The sequence below is a fragment of the Salvelinus sp. IW2-2015 genome, unplaced genomic scaffold (genome assembly GCF_002910315.2).
Source record: "Salvelinus sp. IW2-2015 unplaced genomic scaffold, ASM291031v2 Un_scaffold2812, whole genome shotgun sequence".
NCBI classification, from domain to species: Eukaryota; Metazoa; Chordata; class Actinopteri; order Salmoniformes; family Salmonidae; genus Salvelinus; species Salvelinus sp. IW2-2015.
Genome location: NW_019944112.1, coordinates 17,491 through 39,858, shown reverse-complemented (window position 1 = coordinate 39,858; position 22,368 = coordinate 17,491). Strand labels below are relative to the sequence as shown.

The 22,368-nt window shown below is 41.1% G+C and overlaps 1 protein-coding gene across 1 annotated transcript; it reads left to right on the top strand.

Moving 5' to 3' along the window:
• Positions 1 to 6,069: 6,069 nt before the first annotated feature.
• On the top strand, positions 6,070 to 21,514 carry LOC112074772 (EF-hand calcium-binding domain-containing protein 4A-like). Its single transcript, XM_024141879.2, is given in 11 exon segments — positions 6,070 to 6,410; positions 6,688 to 6,780; positions 7,978 to 8,186; positions 11,878 to 12,154; positions 12,412 to 12,442; positions 12,444 to 12,523; positions 13,018 to 13,143; positions 13,335 to 13,481; positions 17,106 to 17,142; positions 17,144 to 17,197; positions 19,700 to 21,514. Coding segments are annotated over 8 exon segments (861 nt in total). The 5' UTR covers positions 6,070 to 6,410; positions 6,688 to 6,780; positions 7,978 to 8,186; positions 11,878 to 11,879; the 3' UTR covers positions 19,811 to 21,514.
• The last annotated feature ends 854 nt before the right edge of the window (positions 21,515 to 22,368 follow it).

The window sequence follows — 22,368 nt, the reverse complement described above, 5'->3', positions numbered from 1 at the left end:
GACGGTTCACTCTTTACATTAGGGAGCGACGGCTCACCTTTAACATAGGGGAGCGACGGTTCCACTCTTACATTAGGGAGCGACGGTCCACTCTTTACATTAGGGGAGCGACGGCTCCACTTCTTTACATTAGGGGAGCGACGGCTCCACTCTTTACATTAGGGGAACGACGGCTCCACTCTTACATTAGGGGAACGACGGTTCCACGCTTTACATAGGGAGCGAAGGTTCCACTCTTTACATTAGGGGAGCGACGGCTCGCTCCCCTAATGTAAAGAGTGGAACCGTCGCTCCCCTAATGTAAAGAGTGGAACCGTCGCTCCCCTAATGTAAAGAGTGGAACCTTCGCTTTCTTAATATAAATATAATATAAATATAAAACCTCTTAAAGGATCCGCCCATTTCCCCCCCATTTTTCCTCATTTTTCCCCTCAAATGACATACCCAAATCTAACTGCCTGTAGCTCAGGACCTGAAGCAAGGATATGCATATTCATGATACCATTTTAAAGGAAACACTGAAGTTTGTGGAAATGTGAAATTAATGTAGGAGAATATAACACATATCTGGTAAAAGATAATACAAAGAAAAAAAAATGYGTTTTTTCGAATTTAAGCTTTCTGCCAATATCAGATATGTCTATGTCCTGGGAAATTTTCTTGTTACTTACAACCTCATGCTAATCACATTAGCCTACGTTAGCTCAACSGTCCCGCGGGAGACCCACCCATCGATCCTGTAGTAGAGGTTTAACCAACAATGCAGTTTTAAGAAAATACCTTAAAAAAAAGTAAGAGATAAGAATAACTAATATTTAAAGCGCAGCAGTAAATAACAACAGCTATATACTGGGGGTGCCKGTACAGAGACAATGTGYGGGGGCACCGGTGTCGAGSTAATTGAGGTAATATGTACATGTAGGTAGAGTTAAAGTGACTATGCATAGATACTAACAAGAGAGTAATAGCAGCGTAGAAGARGGGGAGGGGGGTTCAATGCAAATAGTCTGGGTAGACCTTTGATTAGCTGTTCAGGAGTCTTATGGCTTGGGTGTAGAAGCTGTTTAGAAGCCTCTTGGACCTAGACTTGGCGCTCCGGTACCGCTTGCCGTGCGKTAGCAGATAGAACAGTTCATGRCTGGAGTCTTTGACAATTTTTAGGGCCTTCCTTTGACACCGCCTGGTATAGAGGTCCTGGGTGGCAGGAAGCTTGGCCTCGGTRATGTACTGGGCCGTACGCACTACCCTCTGTAGTGCCTTGCGGTCGGAGGCCGAGCAGTTGCCGTACCAGGCGGTGACGCAACCCTTCAGGATGCTCTCGATGGTGGAAMCTTCGCTCTCCTAATATAAAGTTGAATCCTCTCCACCCTTCTCCATTTCTTCTCTCCTCTCTCTTTTGTCTCCTCACCGCTCCTCTCCTCCCTTCCTTTCCACTCCCATACATTTTCTCTGCTCCTTTTTTTATTTTATTTTATTTATTTCACCTTTATTTAACCAGGTAGGTCAGTTGAGAACAAGTTCTCATTTACAACTGCGACCTGGCCAAGATAAACCAAAGCAGTGCGATCACAAACAACAACACAGAGTTACACATGGAATAAACAAACATACAGTCAATAACACAATAGAAAAAAAGAAAGTMTATATACAGTGTGTGCAAATGGCGTGAGGAGGTAAGGCAATAAATAGGCCATAGTAGCRAAGTAATTACAATTTAGCAGATTAACACTGGMGTGATAGAGCAGATKGATGTTAGACCTACCCACTATGCACTTGTGGAGACGTTTGGATTGGCGTAAGTATTATGATAATGGCTGATACAACCCTAACCCTTGTTTGATTGGTTAGTGTGTAGTCCTAGATGTGTTTTTACTCTGGTGTTTTGTATGTTAGGATGTGTTATGTATATTTAGATGTGTTTTTACTCTGGTGTTTTGTATATTTAGATGTGTTTTTACTATGGTGTAATGTATGTTAGGATGTGTTATGTATATTTAGATGTGTGCGTGGTGTTGGATTCTGGGGTAAACGTTGAACATTGTTATACTCAGAGTATAGGAACATTAGTTCCACAAGAGACATGAGGGGTCGCCATAATGAAGCTTGGGAGGGGCTGAGTGCAGGGAAAACAATAATTTGTGACAGTACTGATAAGGGGAGAAACCGTTGAAGGCTCATATCACTTAGTTCCCTGCTTAGCAAGAATGATGCAATGTTTAGAGATAAGGAGGAGACTCCACCCAAAGTGGGGTATGAATACTACCACGGGGGAAGCCATGTTTTTGTCTGAATTACAGCTGTGTCGACCCTTTGGGAAGAATACACTTGGTTAAGCTTCTCTCATATCCGTGAGTTATTTACTCTGACAAGTAGAACCTAACAGTGTGTTAACGCCCACAGATGTTCCTTGTTTTACCTTACCTTGTTTTATCTTACCTTTTTAACCTTACCTTTTTTTAATCTTACTTTGTTTTACCTCACCTTGTTTTACCTCACCTTGTTTTACCTCACCTTGTTTTACCTCACCTTGTTTTACCTCACCTTGTTTTACCTTACCTTGTTTTATCTTACCTTGTTTTATCTTACCTTGTTTTATCTTGTTCCCAGCATCTTGGTTCCTGTGCTTTTCTCCTCGGCCTCCTGTTCTGTGAGAGAAACCACACCACAAACTCAATAGGATTTTGAGAAAGAGTTTTCTTTGTCAGAGGCCATATTGTAGAATGGAAATGTTAAATGTAACGTAGATAATCGAAAACAATCTTTACTTTGATAGTATTCTGGAATAATCTCATTGTCTACAGTATGGGCTGGTTTCCCAGTCTCATAAAATAGTTTATTTGTCCAGGACTAGGCTTAAGACAGGAGAGGACAAAAGAAAGGGGTTAGTACATCAGATAAGACACCAGATAAGACACAGTACAGTACATCAGATAAGACACAGTACAGTACATCAGATAAGACACCAGATAAGACACAGTACAGTACATCAGATAAGACACAGTACATCAGATAAGACACAGTACAGTACATCAGATAAGACACAGTACAGTACATCAGATAAGACACAGTACAGTACATCAGATAAGACACAGTGCAGTACATCAGATAAGACACAGCACACCAGATAAGACACAGTACAGTACATCAGATAAGACACAGTACACCAGATAAGACACAGCACACCAGATAAGACACAGTACAGTACATCGGATAAGACACCAGATAAGACACATTACACCAGATAAGACACAGTACACCAGATAAGGACACAGACAGTACACCAGATAAGACACAGTACAGTACACCAGATAAGACACAGTACACCAGATAAGACACAGTACAGTACACCAGATAAGACACAGTACACCAGATAAGACACAGTACACCAGATAAGACACAGTACACCAGATAAGACACAGTACAACACTATCAACTTGGCAGGAACTAATGGGGATCCATAATAAACCCCAGGAAGAGTAGCTGCTGTCTTGGCAGGAACTAATGTGGATCCATAATAAACCCCAGGAAGAGTAGCTGCTGCCTTGGCAGGAACTAATGGAGATCCATAATAAACCCCGGGAAGAGTAGCTGCTGCCTTGGCAGGAACTAATGGGGATCCATAATAAACCCCAGGAAGAGTAGCTGCTGCCTTGGCAGGAACTAATGGGGATCCTTCATAAATACAAATACCTTTATTGTGCATCGTTGTAAACATTAACCAACTTACCATTTGTGTTTCCCTCTTCTTATCMCTCGCATGTTTATCCTTGCCCTGGTGGCAGGTTCTCCTACCGACCACCAGGAAGGGGGTTCCATCATAAGGAACATATTTGAGTTCCCAATGCAAGTTTTTTCACGATGGGAGATCTGAGAAGTTAAACAAATGACACAAGTTAGAATAGCAGTTTATCTCTACAGCTAGTTTGATGGATAATCTAAAATCGATTAATAACACACACACACACACACACAGACACACACACACACACACGTCTACTTATCTAGCTATCTTACGCCAGTCAACGGAGTTAGCTAGCTTGATAACTAGCTTACTAACGGCCAGTGGCGGTCGGTGCCATTTTAAGATGAGGGAGGACAATACTTTCTTTAATGAGCATGGCCTTATTTCTATTACAGCATATTGGATGACTGTCATTCATATTTCCATTCACCCAGTTCAATGTAACATCGATTGGTTTAAGCTACTACATGATACTCTAATTTTCCCTATACCCATCATGAGGTTGCAACRACCCAGACTATGAATTCAACGTAGGTGCACRCAGGTCGAGAGAMARATTTGAGGGGACAGACAGTGACAACATGGACAGACAGTGACACATCCAATACCGCTTTGCACACTCTTGCCTGCATCTAGCTGACCTAAGGTGTAATCATAAGTCCAACATTTGCAAACTAAAGTTTCTATTGGACAAATTCAGGTAATGTTTATCCCACGTTTCGTTCCGTTTGCTTCCATTTAAGAAAGTTTTTCAACAGAATCGGTCAGAATGAATACATCCCTGATCACACGCAAACAGTTGACTTTCATAGCCACATACAAACAGCTCGTTGTATTCCTTCTCGCATCAACGCTCTCTCCTCCTCTCACCTTTTCCCTTCGCTTGTGGACTTCAGCGCACAACACATCAGCTGTCTGAGACCAGGCGTAAAAACCTTTCCAAGCCAAACCTTCATATCATGACTGCAGCTAGCTCACCATATTAGCTAAAGTAACGTCATAGTCAACATAGTAATGATGCCTTACAGTGTAGTAATCAGTTTAGCAGTTTCACGGGCGGGCCCCGGCGGCAATACATTTGTAAAACCAAAGCTTACCATGACTTGGAAGAGTTCCCATGTTGGATAGTCATAGACAGTTGGCTAACATAGCATCCCTCTGTTTGAGCCGGGTGTTTGAGTAGGCTAAACTAGCTAGCTGCATTTGCTAGCTCAGTAAGTGAAACAAAAACCAACGAAATCAAGCTCTCTCTCTCTCGCTTCTCCTTAATTTTTGAAGAAATTAATTTGTTAAAATCTGTTCAACTATTGTCTTTCTCTATCTTTGAGTCAACTACTCACCACATTTTATGCACTGCAGTGCTAGCTAGCTGTAGCTTATGCTTTCAGTACTAGATTCATTATCTGATCCTTTGATTGGGTGGACAAGATGTCAGTTCATGTTGCAAGAGCTCTGATAGGTTGGAAGACGTCCTCCGGAAGTTGGCATAATTACTGTGTAAGTCTATAAAAGGGGGTGAGAACCATGAGCCTCCTAGGTTTTGTATTGAAGTCAATGTACCCAGAGGAGGACGGAAGCTAGCTGTCCTCCGGCTACACCATGGCCTGGTTCCATAGCCTGGTTCCTCTCTAGGTTTCTTCCTAGGTTTTGGCCTTTCTAGGGAGTTTTTCCTCGCCACCGTGCTTCTACACCTGCATTGCTTGCTGTTTGGGGTTTTAGGCTGGGTTTCTGTACAGCACTTCGAGATATTAGCTGATGTACGAAGGGCTATATAAAATAAACTTGATTGACCATGGTGCTACCCTACAGAGTGCTGTTGAGGCTACTGTAGACCTTCACTGYAAAATAATGTGTTTTAATCAGTTATTGGGTAAAGTGAATATTTAGTATAGATTTATCTAAAAAAATATGACTTTTAAATGTTTCAGTATTAAAAAAATAAATAAAAAAATCACTGAAAAGGATGGTCCTCCCCTTCTTCCTCTGAGGAGCCTCCACTGCTAACGACCTAGATTAATAACGCTCCTTGAATGAATTCCAATTCACCCTTCTGTCCAGACGCTTCATCCTTTTTGTTTACCACAAATGTGGTCCTTGTTTCCTGTTTATAATGCTTCAGATGGTCTTCAAAAGCTTTCAGGCTAGTAAAATACTATTCCCGAGACAACTCCACAGTAGTTACATCGGCGCACCTGGAAAAGACTGGACTATTACGTCACTTTGACATATTCGGTATCCCTTCTAGCCATGACCCTCTCTCCTCCGTGACCCGGAAACTGATAAGTCGTCGAGGAGCGTGTCAATCACAGAGCTATACATTCCTTAGTGGGCACCCCCAGTAAGGTCCCCCTCCCTCCTTGATAGCCACCTTTTGGTGAACCCCATTTGAATCAGCTGTTGTATTGTTGGAAGAGAAAACCATCCACACGAAACAAATAGCTACTTATTGTTGTAGATATAAAATGTATTGCAAAACAAACTTCATTTGTTTTGATCACAAACATTTTGGGGGGGGAATCCACCCTTGTAAACGTCATTTGCCTAATGACGCAGGAGTGGAAAAGTGCCGTCTCATTTCAAACAAGCGCAATTACATCCACATTCTCTCCTTTTGACCCTTTTCAAAAGGAGGCGAGAGAGTGAGGACAGAGGAGAGAGGACGCAGGAGGTGAGTACCTCTAATTGATAAAATACCCATAGCCCTTTTGCGTACTTCATGTTTACTTATCTACACCAAAGATTGTGGATAAATTAAGATAAAAAAAAAAAAGGTCCGTTCCTGTCTACTTAAAGGGGTGGCTCTCCCATAGACGCCAATTCGATTGCAGCTGGGTCTGGTCTACTTAGTTGATTATCTTCCATTGAAACAAGAAAACACGAGGGAGTGGGATGTCTCGCCTCCTCTTTCGTCTGTGCTTCACGAAACTTTACGGTAACACCAACAGGTTCCAAATGCGCCCTCCAGTGATTTGCAGGGAAAGTTTAAAGTCCCTCGGTGAACACACAGGACGTTGACACCTGGGACAAGTATCGGAGAGGTGAGTCGGACGCTTCAAAACGAGTATGTTACGAGTATTATATCTTAAAGACCATTACATATTCAATTCTGCACTGGCAGGGTCATAATATAAATGTTTTWAATTTTTAATTGATGTGATAATGAACTTACACGCCTACTGTTCAGCTTTTTAATAACACATAGCTTCACAGTGGATCAGGTTTCCCCGAACTACTGTACATTGCTTTCTGTAGTTATTCATTAACCACGGCCTGAGTAGGAACACTTCAGTTTTGGATTAAAGAAACAAACTGAATTATAAATATATATTTTATTATTACTTTATTCTTATTCATGAATAATCACTACAAAGTATTTTACAAAGCCATCTACATTCTAAAGGTGGTATTTTAGATATAGTAAAGTGGTTTTATTTAGGTTTTTATATGGTTTAGTAGTTAGTATACATGTATTTTCATAGATCTTCCATCCATACAGCAGGTAAGAGACTCTTATCTGACCCTGGCTGGTGTTATTCATGGCAGAGAGTTGTTGTTGGTTCATGTTTTTAGTAGTTTATATATTTCTTGTTTTAGTGGTTTATATATTTAATTAAAAAAAACTTTTATTAGTTTATATGTTCCATAAATTTTTTTTTTTTTTGTCGTTTATATGGTTCATGTTTTTAGTCGTTTTATATATTTCCAAATACTTCATGTGGTATCATCAAATATCTATCAATGTACTCAGAATAATGTGTTACTATTTGGTGCATATTATGGTATTATCTTTAAACATGTAGTCATTTTTGAGATGCATATTATATTCTCGTCAGCAGTATCGTACCAGTTTGTCTGGTAAATGGTAAACAACACAGAATGTAAGAACTCAAAAGCATTTTGATGGATTCTGTTTTTGGTGGAATTTTATCTAATAGGGTAACTTTGAATTATATAGAAATTTTTTTTTAAACATTTTTTTTCCAGTCGGAAGTTTCGGATAGAAAATAAATGTGAAAATAAATACTTTAATTTGAATAAGTATAGGCCCAAAATCACTGTAGAATCCTTGATGCCTCGGTCCCTAATATATATATTCTGATTCCATTAATTCTACCATATCTCTCTACCACATAATAATTGCAGGCAATCGTAATGGTAATGTCAATGCAAAACCACTGCAAATGCTTCATTTGCATGTCCCTCTCCCCTGGCCATGCCACCTGATGGCCACACAGACAGACGCACAAACAGCCACACAGACAGCCAGCCAGACAGAAGGGACAGACAGACGCACAGACAGAAGGGACAGACAGACGCACAGACAGAAGGGACAGACAGACGCACAGACAGAAGGGACAGACGCACAGACACACAGCCACACACACAGACAGACAGACAGACACACAGACACAGACAGAGGGTATCATCACATGACACCATCCTGGTGAGTATTATTTATATCCTGGTTCTCAGTGGAGGGCAGACCTGGGTTCAGATTCTATTAGAAATCTGTCAAATAGTTTCAGCGTTGGCTCTAGCCTGCCTGGAGTGACAGATGGATGGGTTTGCAGTTTTAGGACTATTCTCTTGTTCCATTAAAGCTCAGGAAAGCTCAAGCAAGCACATATTTAAGGGTGTGCATCCTAATAATCAGTCCTTCTTCCTTCCTTCCTGTGCACTCCTTCACCTCTTCCCCCCACTAAATGTAAAGCTGTAACCTGATAGTGAACCAATGTATTTGTTTCTCTGGAAATGCCATCACAATGTCCCTTGGGCTGTTTACTGTTTGATAACACATGGAGCAGATGGGTCCTTCCCTTCTGCAGGACGTAGGCTACACAGTACACACATTACATTATACACTAGTGGTTCAATGTAGGAGACAAGGACACTTTTTAATGGTAGTGTTCTAGGCGTAGTGTACTAGGGGTAGTGTACTAGGGGTAGTGTACTAGGGGTAGTGTACTAGGGGTAGTGTACTAGGGGTAGTGTGACTAGGGGTAGTGTTCTAGGCCTAGTGTTCCTTAGGCCTAGTGTTCTAGTGCCTTAGTTCTAGCCTAGTGTTCTAGGGCTGTGTTCTAGCGCTAGTGTACTTAGGGTAAGTGTACTAGGGGTAGTTTCTAGGGGTAGTGTTCTAGGCTAGTGTTCTAGGCCTAGTGTTCTAGGGCTAGGTTCTAGGCCTACTGTTCTAGGGCTAGTGTGTCTAGGCTAGTGTACTAGGGGTAGTGTTCTAGGGCTAGTGTTCTAGGCATAGTGTACGTCCCCCCCCCAGTGGTAGTGACTAGGGGTAGTGTTCTAGGGGTAGTGTTCTAGGGTTAGTGTTCTAGGGGTAGTGTTCTAGGGTATTTCTAGGTAGTGTTTTAGGGCTAGTGTTTTAGGGCTAGTGTTTGGGCTAGGTTTTAGGGCTAGTGTTTTAGGGTAGTGTTTAGGGGTATAGTGTTTTAGGGGTAGTGTTTTAGGGGTAGTGTTTTAGGGGTAGTGTTCTAGGGGTAGTGTTCTAGGCGTAGGTTTCTAGGGCTAGTGTTCTAGGCGTAGTGTTCTAGGCGTAGCCTTAGCCTAAGAAATTAAAAGTCAACAGTCATGTTTGGGTTACTTAAGCAATAAGGCCTGAGGAGGCTATTATGAACTGGTGACATCATTAGAACAGTCAACAAGTCATTTTGCGTCATACATATATATACACGCACTGAGTGTATCAAACATTATGAACACCGTCCCAATATTGAGTTGCACCCCACTTTTTGCCCTCAGAACAGCCTCAATTCCTCGGGGCATGGAGTCTACAAGATGTCGAAAGCGTTCCACAGGGATGCTGACCCATGTTGACTCCAATGCTTCCCACAGTTGTGTCATGTTGGCTGGATGTCCATTGGGTGGTGGACCGTTCTTGATACTCACGGGAAACTCTACCATACCCCGTTCAAAGGCACTTCAATCTTTTGTCTCGCCCATTCACCCTCTGAATGGCACACATACACAATCCATGTCTCAGTTGTCTCAAGGCTTAAAAATCTTTCTTTAACCTGTTTCTTCCCCTTCATCTACACCGATTTGAAGTGGATTTAACAATCAGGGATCTTAGCTTTCACCTGGTCATTCTATGTCATGGAAAGAGCCGGTGTTTGTAATTCTTGTACACTCAGTGTTTTAGACGTTCAGTGTGCGGACAGTTTATTAGGTACACTACCCCGTTCACGAAAATGGTTTGCTCCTACAGACGGTGAGTCACGTGGCTGTGGCTTGCTATATAAAAGCAGGCAGACAGGCATCAAGGCATTCAGTTACTGTTCTATTGAATGTTAGAATGGGTCAAAACGAGAGCTGTTTGTGGTATGGTCGTCGGTTCCAGGATCTCAGAAACGACCGGCCTCCTGGGCTTTTCACGCTCAACAGTGTCTAGGGTTTTCCCCGAATGGTGCGACAAACAAAAAAAACTGTTGATGAGAGGTCGAAGGAAACTGGCAAAAATTGTGCAAATAACTGTGAAGCACGACCAGTGGTGTGCAGAACGGGCATCTCGGAACGCTGTTGCAGCAGAGGTCCGGTGGTCTTCCACTCCTATCACCCTAAAAACATGAAGAAGGGGCTCCAGTGGGGACGCCAACACTGGACAATTGAGGAGACGGAAAAATATTGCCTCGTTCGACAAATCCCTCTTCCTGTTACGTCATGCTGATGGGAGAGTCATGATTTGGCGTAAACAGCATGAGTCCATGGCCCCCATCCTGCCTGGTGTCAACGGTACAGGCTGGTGGCGGAGGTGTAATGGTGTGGGGAATGTTTTCCTGGCACACATTAGGTACCTTGATACCAATTGAGCAACGTTTCCACACCACTAAGAATTCAGGCTGTTCTGGAGGCAAAGGGGGGTAGGACACGGTACTAGATGGGTGTACCTAATAAACTGACCACTGTGTGTGTATGTGGGTACACTACCCCGTTCACGGAAATGGCCAGTCAAGTTCTTCCACACCGATCTCATCAAACCATTTCTGTATGGACCTCAATTAGTGCACGGGGGTATTGTCATGCTGAAACAGGAAAGGGTCTTCCCCAAACTGTTGCCGCAAAGTTGGATGTGCTTCTACAGTATTGACTCCCGGATGTGAATACTTATGTAAATTAGATATTTATGTATTTCATTTTCAATAAATTAGCAAAAATTCCGAAAAACATGTTTTCACTTTGTCATAATGGGGTATTGTGTGTAGACGGGCGAATAATTAAAAAAATATATATTTAGAATTCTGGCTGTAACACCAAGAACATGTGGAATAATTATATATGCGTATATATATAATCTATCACATTGAATATACAAAACATTAAGAACACCTGCTCTTTTCATGACAYAGACTGACCAGGTGAATCCAGATGAAAGGTAGGACTCCTTATCGATGTCACTTGTTAAATCCACCTCAATCATTGATCCTAAGACCAGCACTGCTACACTGAGACGCTTTTATGAATACGGACACGTGACACGGCTGGCACCTGTTGAAGTAGCTCAAGATACAAACACTTTTACTATGTGTGGTCTGTACTGTTTAACAAGGGAGTATCTGCATGGCCGGGTCGGCTACCCTTCAGTTAATGTCAACAGAGCTGCCGCAGGATCCTGACCTGACAGGATTCTTTGTAAACGCTTAAAAGAGAAGACATGAGACACACACACAAAGACAGGACAGATAAAGGAAAGCTTGAAGGAGAATAGTGAGAGTTGGTTGTGTAACTAAGCTGTGTTACCAGTTTCTTCTTTTTCTAAGCAGCTTTTATAAACCCCACAATATAATTACTAGGAAGTTCATCTAACAGCTTATATAAACATAACAATATAATTACTAGGAAGTTCATCTAACAGCTTATATAAACATAACAATATAATTACTAGAAGTTCATAGCAGTTTTGTTGTTGCTGTGTGGGATAATGAATAGATGATTAACTGACATCACGATGTGTTGAGACTGTTGTTTTAATAGATTAGACACCATATGAAGCGTAACCTCTCTCTCTCCTTGTCTCCTTCCCACCCTTCCTCTCTCCTCGTCTCCTTCCCACCCTTCCTCTCTCCTGGCTTTCACCCTCCTCTCTCTGTCTCCATCCGTCTCTCCCCCTGCCCCGCCCCCCCCTCCAGTGATGTCTAGCTGGTTGAAGGACGGGGAGGTGTTGGTAGGTGAAGGAAGCGAACTGCATCCCCATTCAACCTCAGACAGAAGATCTTCTCAACCCCAGGCGGATGTGGCAGTCCCAGGCCGGGTGGCAGGGGGTAGGGGGGCGCGGCCATGGGGGTCACCTAGCTTCAAGGAAGGGGTGTCTGGGATGGTGCAGCCAGAGGACCATGGGAAGGCCAAAGAGCTGTTTGTTCTCTGTGATAAAGAAGGAAAAGGCTTCATCACAAGAGAGATATGCAGGTTAGTGAGTCCAGTGGATTGACATTCAGAAAGCTTTAACATATTTATTAAACCTGTTCTCTCTCATCTTCTCTCCTGTCCTCTCTCTCTCCCCTCTCCTCTCGCTTCCCCACTCCTCTCCTCTCGCTTCCCCACTCCTCTCCCTTCTTTTCTTCTCCCCTTCTTTTCTTCTCCCCTTCTTTTCTTCTCCCCTATTTTCTTCTCCCCTTCTTTTCTTTTCCCCTTCTTCTCCTCTCTCCTCTTCTCTCCTCTCAGAGACTGCAGGGTGAGTTACCTCTCTCCCCAGAAACAGCTGGAGTCAGTTTTTGAGAGTCTGGACAGAGACAGAAACGGATTCCTAACTCCTGTCGAGTTTAACATGGCCTCGGTGTGTACGCTCACTCATTTCATCACATGCTGGACATTTGACCAATAACCTCTATTGACACATTTTCTCTCTCTCTCTCTCTCTCTCTCTCTCTCTCTCTCTCTCTCTCTCTTCTCTCTCTCTCTCTCTCTCTCTCGTCTCTCCTCTCTGTCTCTCTCTCTCTGCTCCCTGTCTCCTGTCTCTCTGTCTCTGTCTCTGTCTCTGTCTCTGTCTCTGTCTCTGTCTCTGTCTCTGTCTCTGTCTCTCTCTCTCTCTGTCTTTGTCTGTTCTGACTGTGTGGGGGGGGGGGGGGGGGGGGGGGGGGGGGGGGGGGGGGTTGGGGGGGGGGGGGGGGGGGGGGGGGGGGGGGGGGGGGGGGGGGGGGGGGGGGGGGGGGGGGGGGGGGGGGGGGGGGGGGGGGGGTTGGGGGGGGGGGGGGGGGGGGGGGGGGGGGGGGGGGGGGGGGAGGGGGGGGCGGGGGGGGGAGGGGGGGGGGGGGGGGGGGGGTGAGTGCGAGGAAGTTGATGGGGGTGGAGGAGAGCACAGAGAAAAAGCAGACAGAGACGGAGGAAAACGAAGACCTCGGTGAACTCCGATTTATTCAGATACTGACGGAGCTGGGAGCTGACAAGCTCTTCAAAGAGTGAGTGACTACACTACGTTGTTCCGAGGAAGACACGATGAAGCGTTTTGGAGAGAGTTCGGCCAACGTTTTTTTTATATTCGCAACCAGTATTTGGATTCTAGCTTCCTGTAACAGAGTTATGTTGTGCTGTGTGTGTGTGTGTGTGTGCGTAACCCTGTAACCTGCTGTATTGTGTGTCTTCATGTCAGTCAGTGCGAGCTGGGTACTCTGTGGTGTGCGCTCCAGAGAGACAGACCGGAGCTGCTCTCTATCCTGGAGGACGTCCTAGTCCACGCTGTGTCTCATCTACAAGACTCACTGAGGGAGAGAGACAGTTTGGAACAGGCTCTACGCAGGTCTCTAATCTCTACACATATCGTTCATTCACGTGACTGTCAATTCATACAGCTGGTGAAGCAGTAAACATCAACATGCTTTCTAACTTACCAACATACTATTAGCATACCTACTATTAGCATACCTACTATTAGCATACTTACTATTAGCATACCTACAATAGAATACTTACTAACATACTTACTAACATACTTACCAACATACATACTAATAGCATACTTACTATTAGCACACTTAATAACATACAATTAGCATACTTACTAACATACTTACTAACATACTTACTATTATCATACTTACCAACATACTTACTATTAACATACTTACCAACATACTTACTATACCATACTTAATAACATACAATTAACATACTTACTAACATACTTACTATTAGCATACTTACTATTAACATACTTACTATTAACATACTTACTATTAGCATACTTGCTAACATACTTACTATTAGCATACTTACTAACATACTATTAGCATACTTACTAACATGCTAACTATTAGCATACTTACTAACATGCTAACTATTAGCATACTTACTAACATGCTAACTATTAGCATACTTACTAACATACGTACTAGTAACATACTTACAAGTAACATACTTACTAGTAACATACTAACTAGTAACATACTAACTACCAACATACTAACTATTAACACACTTACTATTAGCATACTTACTAACATACCATTAGCATACTTACTAACATACTTACCAACATACATACTATTAGCATACTTACTATTAGCATACTTACTAACATACTTACCAACATACATACAATTAGCATACTTACTAACATGCATACAATTAGCATACTTACTAACATACTTACTAACATACTTACCAACATACTTACTATTAACATACTTACCAACATACTTACTATTACCATACTTACGAACATACAATTAACATACTTACAACATACTTACTAACATACTTACTATTAGCATACTTACTAATAACATACTTACTAATAGCATACTTGCTAACATACTATTAGCATACTTGCTAACATACTTACTATTAGCATACTTACTAACATACTATTAGCATACTTACTAACATGCAACTATTAGCATACTTACTAACATGCTAACTATTAGCATACTTGCTAACTATTAGCATACTTACTAAAATACGTACTATTAACATACGTACTAGTAGACATACTAACTACCAACATACTAACTATTAACACACTTACTATTAGGCATACTTACTAACATGCTAACTATTAGCATACTTGCTAACTATTAGCATACTACTAAAATACGTACTATTAACATACGTACTAGCTAACATACTAACTACCAACATACTAACTATTAACACACTTACTATAGCATACTTACTAACATACCTAATTAGCATACTTACTAACATGCTAACTATTAGTATACTTACTAACATCACTTACTATTAAGCATACTTACTTAACATACCAATTAGCATACTTACTAACATGCTAACTATAGTATACTTACAACATACTTAACTATTAACATACTTACTAGACTACCAACATACTTACTAACATACTTACGAACATACTAACTATGAACACACTTACTTAGAGCATACTACTAAGCATACCAATTAGCATACTTACTAACATGCTAACTATTAGTATACTTACTAACATACTTACTATTAACATACTTACTAGTAACATACTAACTACCAACATACTTACTATTAACATACTTACTAACATACTAACTATTAACTTGCTAGGGCTAGGGGTTCCGCTAGCTGAAAAGGCAGAGCGCTTTCAAACATTCACAAGTACAATACACCAAATTAAAGCTTGACTTCTTGTTAATCTACCCATCGTGTCCGATTTCAAAAATGCTTTACAGCGAAAGCACACCAAGCACACCATATGATTATGTTAGGTCAGAGCCTAGTCACAAAAACACATACAGCCATTTTTCCAGCCAAAGAGAGGAGTCACAAAAAGCAGAAATAGAGATAAAATGAATTACTAACCTTTGATGATCTTCATCAGATGGCACTCATAGGACTTCATGTTACACAATACATGTATGTTTTGTTCAATAAAGTTCATATTTATATCCAAAAATCTCAGTTTACGTTGGCGCTTTATGGTCAGTAATTTTGTGCCTCGAAAACATCCGCTGAATTTTCAGAGAGCCACGTCAATTTACAGAAATACTCATAATAAACATTGATAAGAGATACAAGTATTACGCCGAGAATTATAGATATACTTCTCCTTAATGCAACCGCTGTGTCAGATTTCAAAAAAACTTTACGGAAAAAGCACACCATGCAATAATCTGAGTACAGCGCTCACCAAAACAAGCCATACAGATACCGCCATGTTATGGAGTCAACAGAAGTCAGAAATAGCATTAAAATATTCACTTACCTTTGATGATCTTCATCAGAATGCACTCCCAGGAATCTCAGTTCCACAATAAATGTTTGATTTGTTCGATAAAGTCCATAATTTATGTCCAAATACCTCCTTTTTGTTTGCGTGTTTAGTACACAATCCCAACTCACGACGCGCGGGCAAGTCCAGGCAAAGTTCAGACGAAAAGTCATATTACAGTTCGTAGAAACATGTGAAACGAAGTATAGAATCAATCTTTAGGATGTTTTTATCATAAATCTTCAATAATGTTTCAACCGGAGAATTCCTTTGTCTGTAGAAATGCAATGGAATGCAGCTAACTCTCACGGGGGCGCGCGTGGTCAGCCTATGGCACTCTGGCAGACCTCTGACTCATTTAGCTCCCATTCCCCCCTCCTCACAGTAGAAGCATCAAACAAGGTTCTAAAGACTGTTGACATCTAGTGGAAGCCTTAGGATGTGCAATATGACCCCATAGACATTGTATATTTGATAGGCAATGAGTTGAAAAACTACAAACCTCAGAAATCCCACTTCATGGTTGGATTTTTCTCAGGTTTTCACCTGCTATATGAGTTCTGTTATACTCACAGACATCATTCAAACAGTTTTAGAAACTTCTGAGTGTTTTATATCCAAAACTACTAATAATATGCATATATTAGCATCTGGGCCTGAGTAGCAGGCAGTTTACTCTGGGCACGCTTTTCATCCGAACGTGAAAATGCTTACTAGGAACATACTTACTAACATACTTACTAACATACTAACTATTAACACACTTACTAGTAACTTACTATTAACATACTTACTACTAACCTACTTACTAACATACTAACTATTAGCATACTTACTAACATACTTACTAACATACATACTAACATACTAACTATTAACATACTTACTAGTAACCTACTTACTAACATACATACTTACTAACATACTAACTATTAGCATACTTACTAGTAACACACTTAGTAACACACTTAGTAACACACTTAGTAACATACTTGGTAACATACTTACTAACATACTTACTATTAACATACTTACTAACATACTATTTGCATATTTACTAGTAACATACTTAGTAACATGTGAACTATTAACATACTTGCTAGTAACATACTTACTATCATACTAGCTATTAACATACTTGCTATTAACATACTACCTAGTAACATACTTACTAACATACTCTAATGTGCTGTTGTGTTTCAGACGGGAGAGTGACCATGACAGGGTGGTTCGGTCCATATTACGAGGAGATGGAGAGTCAGAACAGAGAGGAGAGAGAGAAACGACTCGCTCAGGTATCTGGTCTGAAGATAAAGTGCTGAAATGTATGCACTCACTAATGTAAGTCGCTCTGTAAAATAGTCTGCTGGGCTGTAGACGGGGTGGTTGTTTAGCAACAAAACCGACACGTGTGCAACTATGGGAAAAAACAAGTTTACATGAGAACATGTAAACTATAACATACACATGTATATTCTACAATTATATATCATACAATAGGTTACTATAGGTTGAAAAACAAATACATTTGCGTAATGAGCACTTGTTGTCTCAAATACTTCTTTATAGTTGTTGTTTAGTTAGCTAGCGAATTGTAGCCATATTAGCCAACCTGGTCTCAAATCATTTGTATTATTCTGTACGTAAATCCGAGACACTCCCTTTAATATGGTATGTATGTTATGTTTCGTGTGGTATGTATTAATTTGTCGGTGTCCATCAGCCAATTCGTACAATATGTTACGAAATTCAAAACGTATTACATGTTACGAATACCAATTTTTGGTGGCTAATGTTAGCTAGGTGGCTAATGTTAGCTAGGTGGTAATGTTAGCTACGTGGCTAATGGTAACTAGCTGGCTAAAGTTAGCTAGGGATTCGGGTTAAGTTTAGGAGGTATGTTTTAGGGTTAGGGGAAGGGTAGGCAAAAAATAGTTACATTTAGGGTTATCTAACCTGCTGTAGTTTTAAAGTAGTACGTAGTTGCTAATTTGCTAACGTTGTGTGCGATGAGATTCGAACACGCAACCTTTGGGTTGCTAGACGTTCACGAGTGGCGCAGCGGTCTAACACACTGCATCTCAGTGCTAGAGACGTCACTACAGACCCTGGTCGATTCCAGGCTGTATCGCATCCGGTCGTGAATGGAGTCCCACAATTAGCCAAGTGTCGTCCGGCTTAGGGTTTGGCCGGGGTAGGCCGTCATTGTAAATACGAATTTGTTCTTAACTTACTTGCCTAGTTAAATGAAAATACGCCCACCTGTCCACCTCGACCAGCCACCCTCCTATCGTTTTGCCTTAGTACCCTTCTTTCTTATGTAAACATACCAAACTAACTAATCATACTAATTTGCGTGTCAAGCATTTGCGTTTACTATGTTACGTCTAGTTTGAGACCAGGCTGTATTAGCATAGACGTGACATCAGTCAAAAACACCTCAAAACAAGACAAGCTATCAACAACAAGATACAACGGGCTGAGCGAGACACCTATGATTCCCAACAAGGCAGTTTCTTGTCATTTGTTGCTAGCTATCTGACGTTCAGAATCATAACGCCTCACACCTTCCGGACGTATCGTGTGCGCCCTTCGTTTTGGTAGATGTCAGCCAACCCGTCTGTTACAAGTCGCATTTAACCTGTTATTACCTCAAGTCTTTCTGCAAGATCAACAACTCATATTGTCCTCTTTTCCGTAATCAGTCCTGTGCCCATATTCGCTTCTTTCTTGCTTTTGCTCAGTTTTTTTTGAGCATGACCATCAGTGACTTAGTGCTCTTTTTTTCAGCTACCGGAGCGCAAAAACAAACAACAAAAAAATAAAATATATATATATATATATGTCATAATTTTTCTACGAAAGTTGGTATCAAAATGTAACCTATTGTAGAATATACATGTCCCACAATGCATCATCCAAATGTAATGATTACCTATACCTACGCATAGTGGCTCAAATCATTTGTTCTATTTAAAAAAAAAAATTCCTAAAACAGTTTATTAAAAAAAATGATAGTCCATCATCACTGTTAATCGTGAATGACAGTTCTTCACGTTTTACGAGGGAAACGTTCATGCTGCATCAGCACGCTAACCCTTTGATCCCAATCAGTTTCATGGGACTATCCATTTCAATCTTATTGAAAGATTGTAGTTTAACTACTGTTTAATCCCAGGGATTTAAGAAGCTACACAACCGCTCTTGTTGTTTTGTTTCAGCCAAAGCCTAGTGCGTCGAGCTGTTGAGTTCAGGCCACATAAACATTATGCTGAATGGTAAAAAAAACAATCATTATAAAAATGTCCTAAGTAGCCTTATTCTTTGGTGTTGTTGGTTCAACAGTAGAGTCTAACGTTATACTATGCAACCATATTCAGTTTTATGTAGAATACTAATGWATCGTTAMGCGATCGTACGAGACATATTGACTCAACTTTCTTCTAAACTTGATTAAAAAAGCAATATTCTGAGAAGTGGCAGTGTTGCCCTTCTGCGCCCCTGATTACAATAGACAGGACCACAGCATCTTCTTCGGTTGCCATGATKATTTTCTTGCTACACATGCGCAAACCTGCTCGGCAAATATAGCCCGATTCTGGCCCCATTTCTCCAATCCTACTGCCACCGAGGTGCTGGCAGGTATAGGTACTTTACGACTACTAGTTCACTACGAATTTGGCTTAACTGAATCGTTAAATGTGAGAGGTTCTCCAATGGGTACAGCCCGTAGACCCAGAAAATGTATTTCAGCCCTAACTAATGGCTAATGATGATGATTGTACTTCATGTTAAAGGACACTATCAGACAGTGGGACAGAAGACAGAAGATTGCCGAGGAGCTGAAGACGACGGAGCAGGAACTGGAGATCACCCTGGCCAAGCAGAGAGAGGTAGAGACATCATAGACTTAGATAGATGACTCTTTGTGTTTGTCCCATTTATGACGTCTGTGAGAGCACTGAGCRTTGAGGCCATCTCCATTTTGAAGTAGTCCATAGTGCCTACTGTCACCTGGAGTACAAAGGGAKATTTTAACCCGGGGCTAAGCGAGTGTTCACACTTTATAACGTGGACTAGCAGCAATCTTAGCCCAGGTCTAGCTGGCCCCCGCTCCGGAGAAAGGTTAGCACCCGACTTTTCAGAGTTAGCACCACCAACACGGTGTCATAATAGCCAGTGTATAACAGRGTCAAGAACAATGCCTAGAATGCTCACTGTCCAATCACAAAAGCTGCACTGTCACTTCATTGACATATGCTGTTGATGTCTGTTAGGACTTATTTTGACAAGTCAATTCATACTATTTCATCCTCCCATCTGAGKACAAAAAAAATAAAAAATACTTTAATTCCTGCAATAATATTGGTTGCTATGCCTAACAATAACGGTTGCTATGCAGGCTGGCTAACGTCTTCTCCTGAATGTGTATTTTACCAGTAACCCTACGGTCTCATGAGTATTCTTAAGTACCCCCAGGGGTCCTAGTACACCTTGGTTTGGAACCACTGCTTTAAGTGATCTGCTCTCTTCTGTTGCTGTCTCTTCTTAGTCTTCTAATTTGGTCTCTCTCTCTCTCTCTCTCTCTCTCTCTCTCTCTCTCATCCTGTCCTGCTTGTAAACAATTGTTTTAATAGTAATTTCAAGTTTTTTTCACCTCTCCTGCAAATTCTTTGAAAAAACATGTTTTACTTTTTTTTTTACCACTGTCTGTATTTCACCATCACCTATTCTTCTGTTGCTGCCTCTGTGTCTTGTCTGGTCTCTCTCCATCATATCCTGTTCTTTTGTTGCTGTCTCTGTGTCTTATCTGGTGTCTCTCTCCATATCCTGTTCTTCTGTTGCTGTCTCTCTCCATCATCCTGTTCTTCTGCTGCTGTCTCGGTGTCTTGTCTGGTCTCTCTCTCCATCATATCCTGTTCTTCTGTTGCTGTCTCTGTGTCTTGTCTGGTCTCTCTCTCCATCATATCCTGTTCTTCTGTTGCTGTCTCTGTGTCTTATCTAGTGTGTTTCTAGTATTGCAATTGGAAAAGGGTCAAGAGGATACTGGGTTAGCTTAACTTGTTTTGGGCCTGTTTCTGGGTCACTTAAATCTTCCTCTTTCTTACCAGTTTCCCCTGACTTTTGCTGTATTGGCCAGTGAGAGGCTTTTAAGCCAGAGGTCGGCCATATTGGGCCTTTCCAGAAGGAGCAGTCCTCCATAGGAATGAATGGAATTTTACAGTATTTCAATTAAGTGTTTCGAGGCCAAAATTAACTGTATTTTATTGGGGACAAGTAACATTAGAGCTTCAATGAAAAATTAAAGGATTTTTGTTGTTGTTTAGCTCACATGATATAATTTAAATGTAGAATAAATGTGGCAAAAACARAAGTAGACATTAATACATGCAWTTCTATAGCTTCTAAAATATTATTTTACAACGTGGGGGTAGTGCCGAGATGAAAGCACAGCGGCTCTACAGAATAACATCTGCTAAGTTTAAAAAAACTTTTTTTTATTACGCAGTTGGTTAGAGCCTGTAAGTAAGCATTTCACCGTAAGGTCTACACCTGTTGTATTCGGCGCACGTGACACATAAACTTTGATTTGGTTTAAGTATGTGTGTGTGACCAATACAATTTGATTTGATCTAGTGTGTGTATATATATATATATATATATATATATATATATATATATATAAATCATTGGCCCTTCTCCTTGGCTCATCTGCAAGGTAGCAAGGTAGAGGTTACTGTTGACTGACACGACCAGGGCAACTCGACTGTAAAGCAAAATTCAAGTCTGTGTAACAGCGCGACACATCTCCAAACATGACAGATGAGACGCTACATAGCCCCTAGGCTATATGAATATAAACAGACATGACAGATAACATCTGTTCATGTCTTTTTATATTCATATAGCCTAGGGCTATGTAGCGTCTCATCTGTCATGTCTGTTTATATTCATATAGCCTAGGGGCTATGTAGCGTCTCATCTGTCATGTCTGTTTTAATTCATATAGCCTAGGGGCTATGTAGCGTGTTATCTGTCATGTCTGTAATATTTATAGCCTAGGGGCTATGTAGCGTCTCATCTGTCATGTCTGTTTATATTCATATAGCCTAGGGGCTATGTAGCGTCTTATCCGTCATGTCTGTTTATATTCATATAGCCTAGGGGCTATGTAGCGTCTTATCCGTCATGTCTGTTTATATATAAGCTAGGGGCTATGTAGCGTCTCATCCGTCATGTCTGTTTATATCATATAGCCTAGGGGCTATGTAGCGTCTTATCCGTCATGTCTGTTTATATTCATATAGCCTAGGGGCTATGTAGCGTGTTATCTGTCATGTCTTTTTATATTCATATAGCCTAGGGGCTATGTAGCGTGTTATCTGTCATGTCTGTTTATATTCATATAGCCTAGGGGCTATGTAGCGTCTCATCTGTCATGTTTGGAGATGTGTCGCGCTGACTA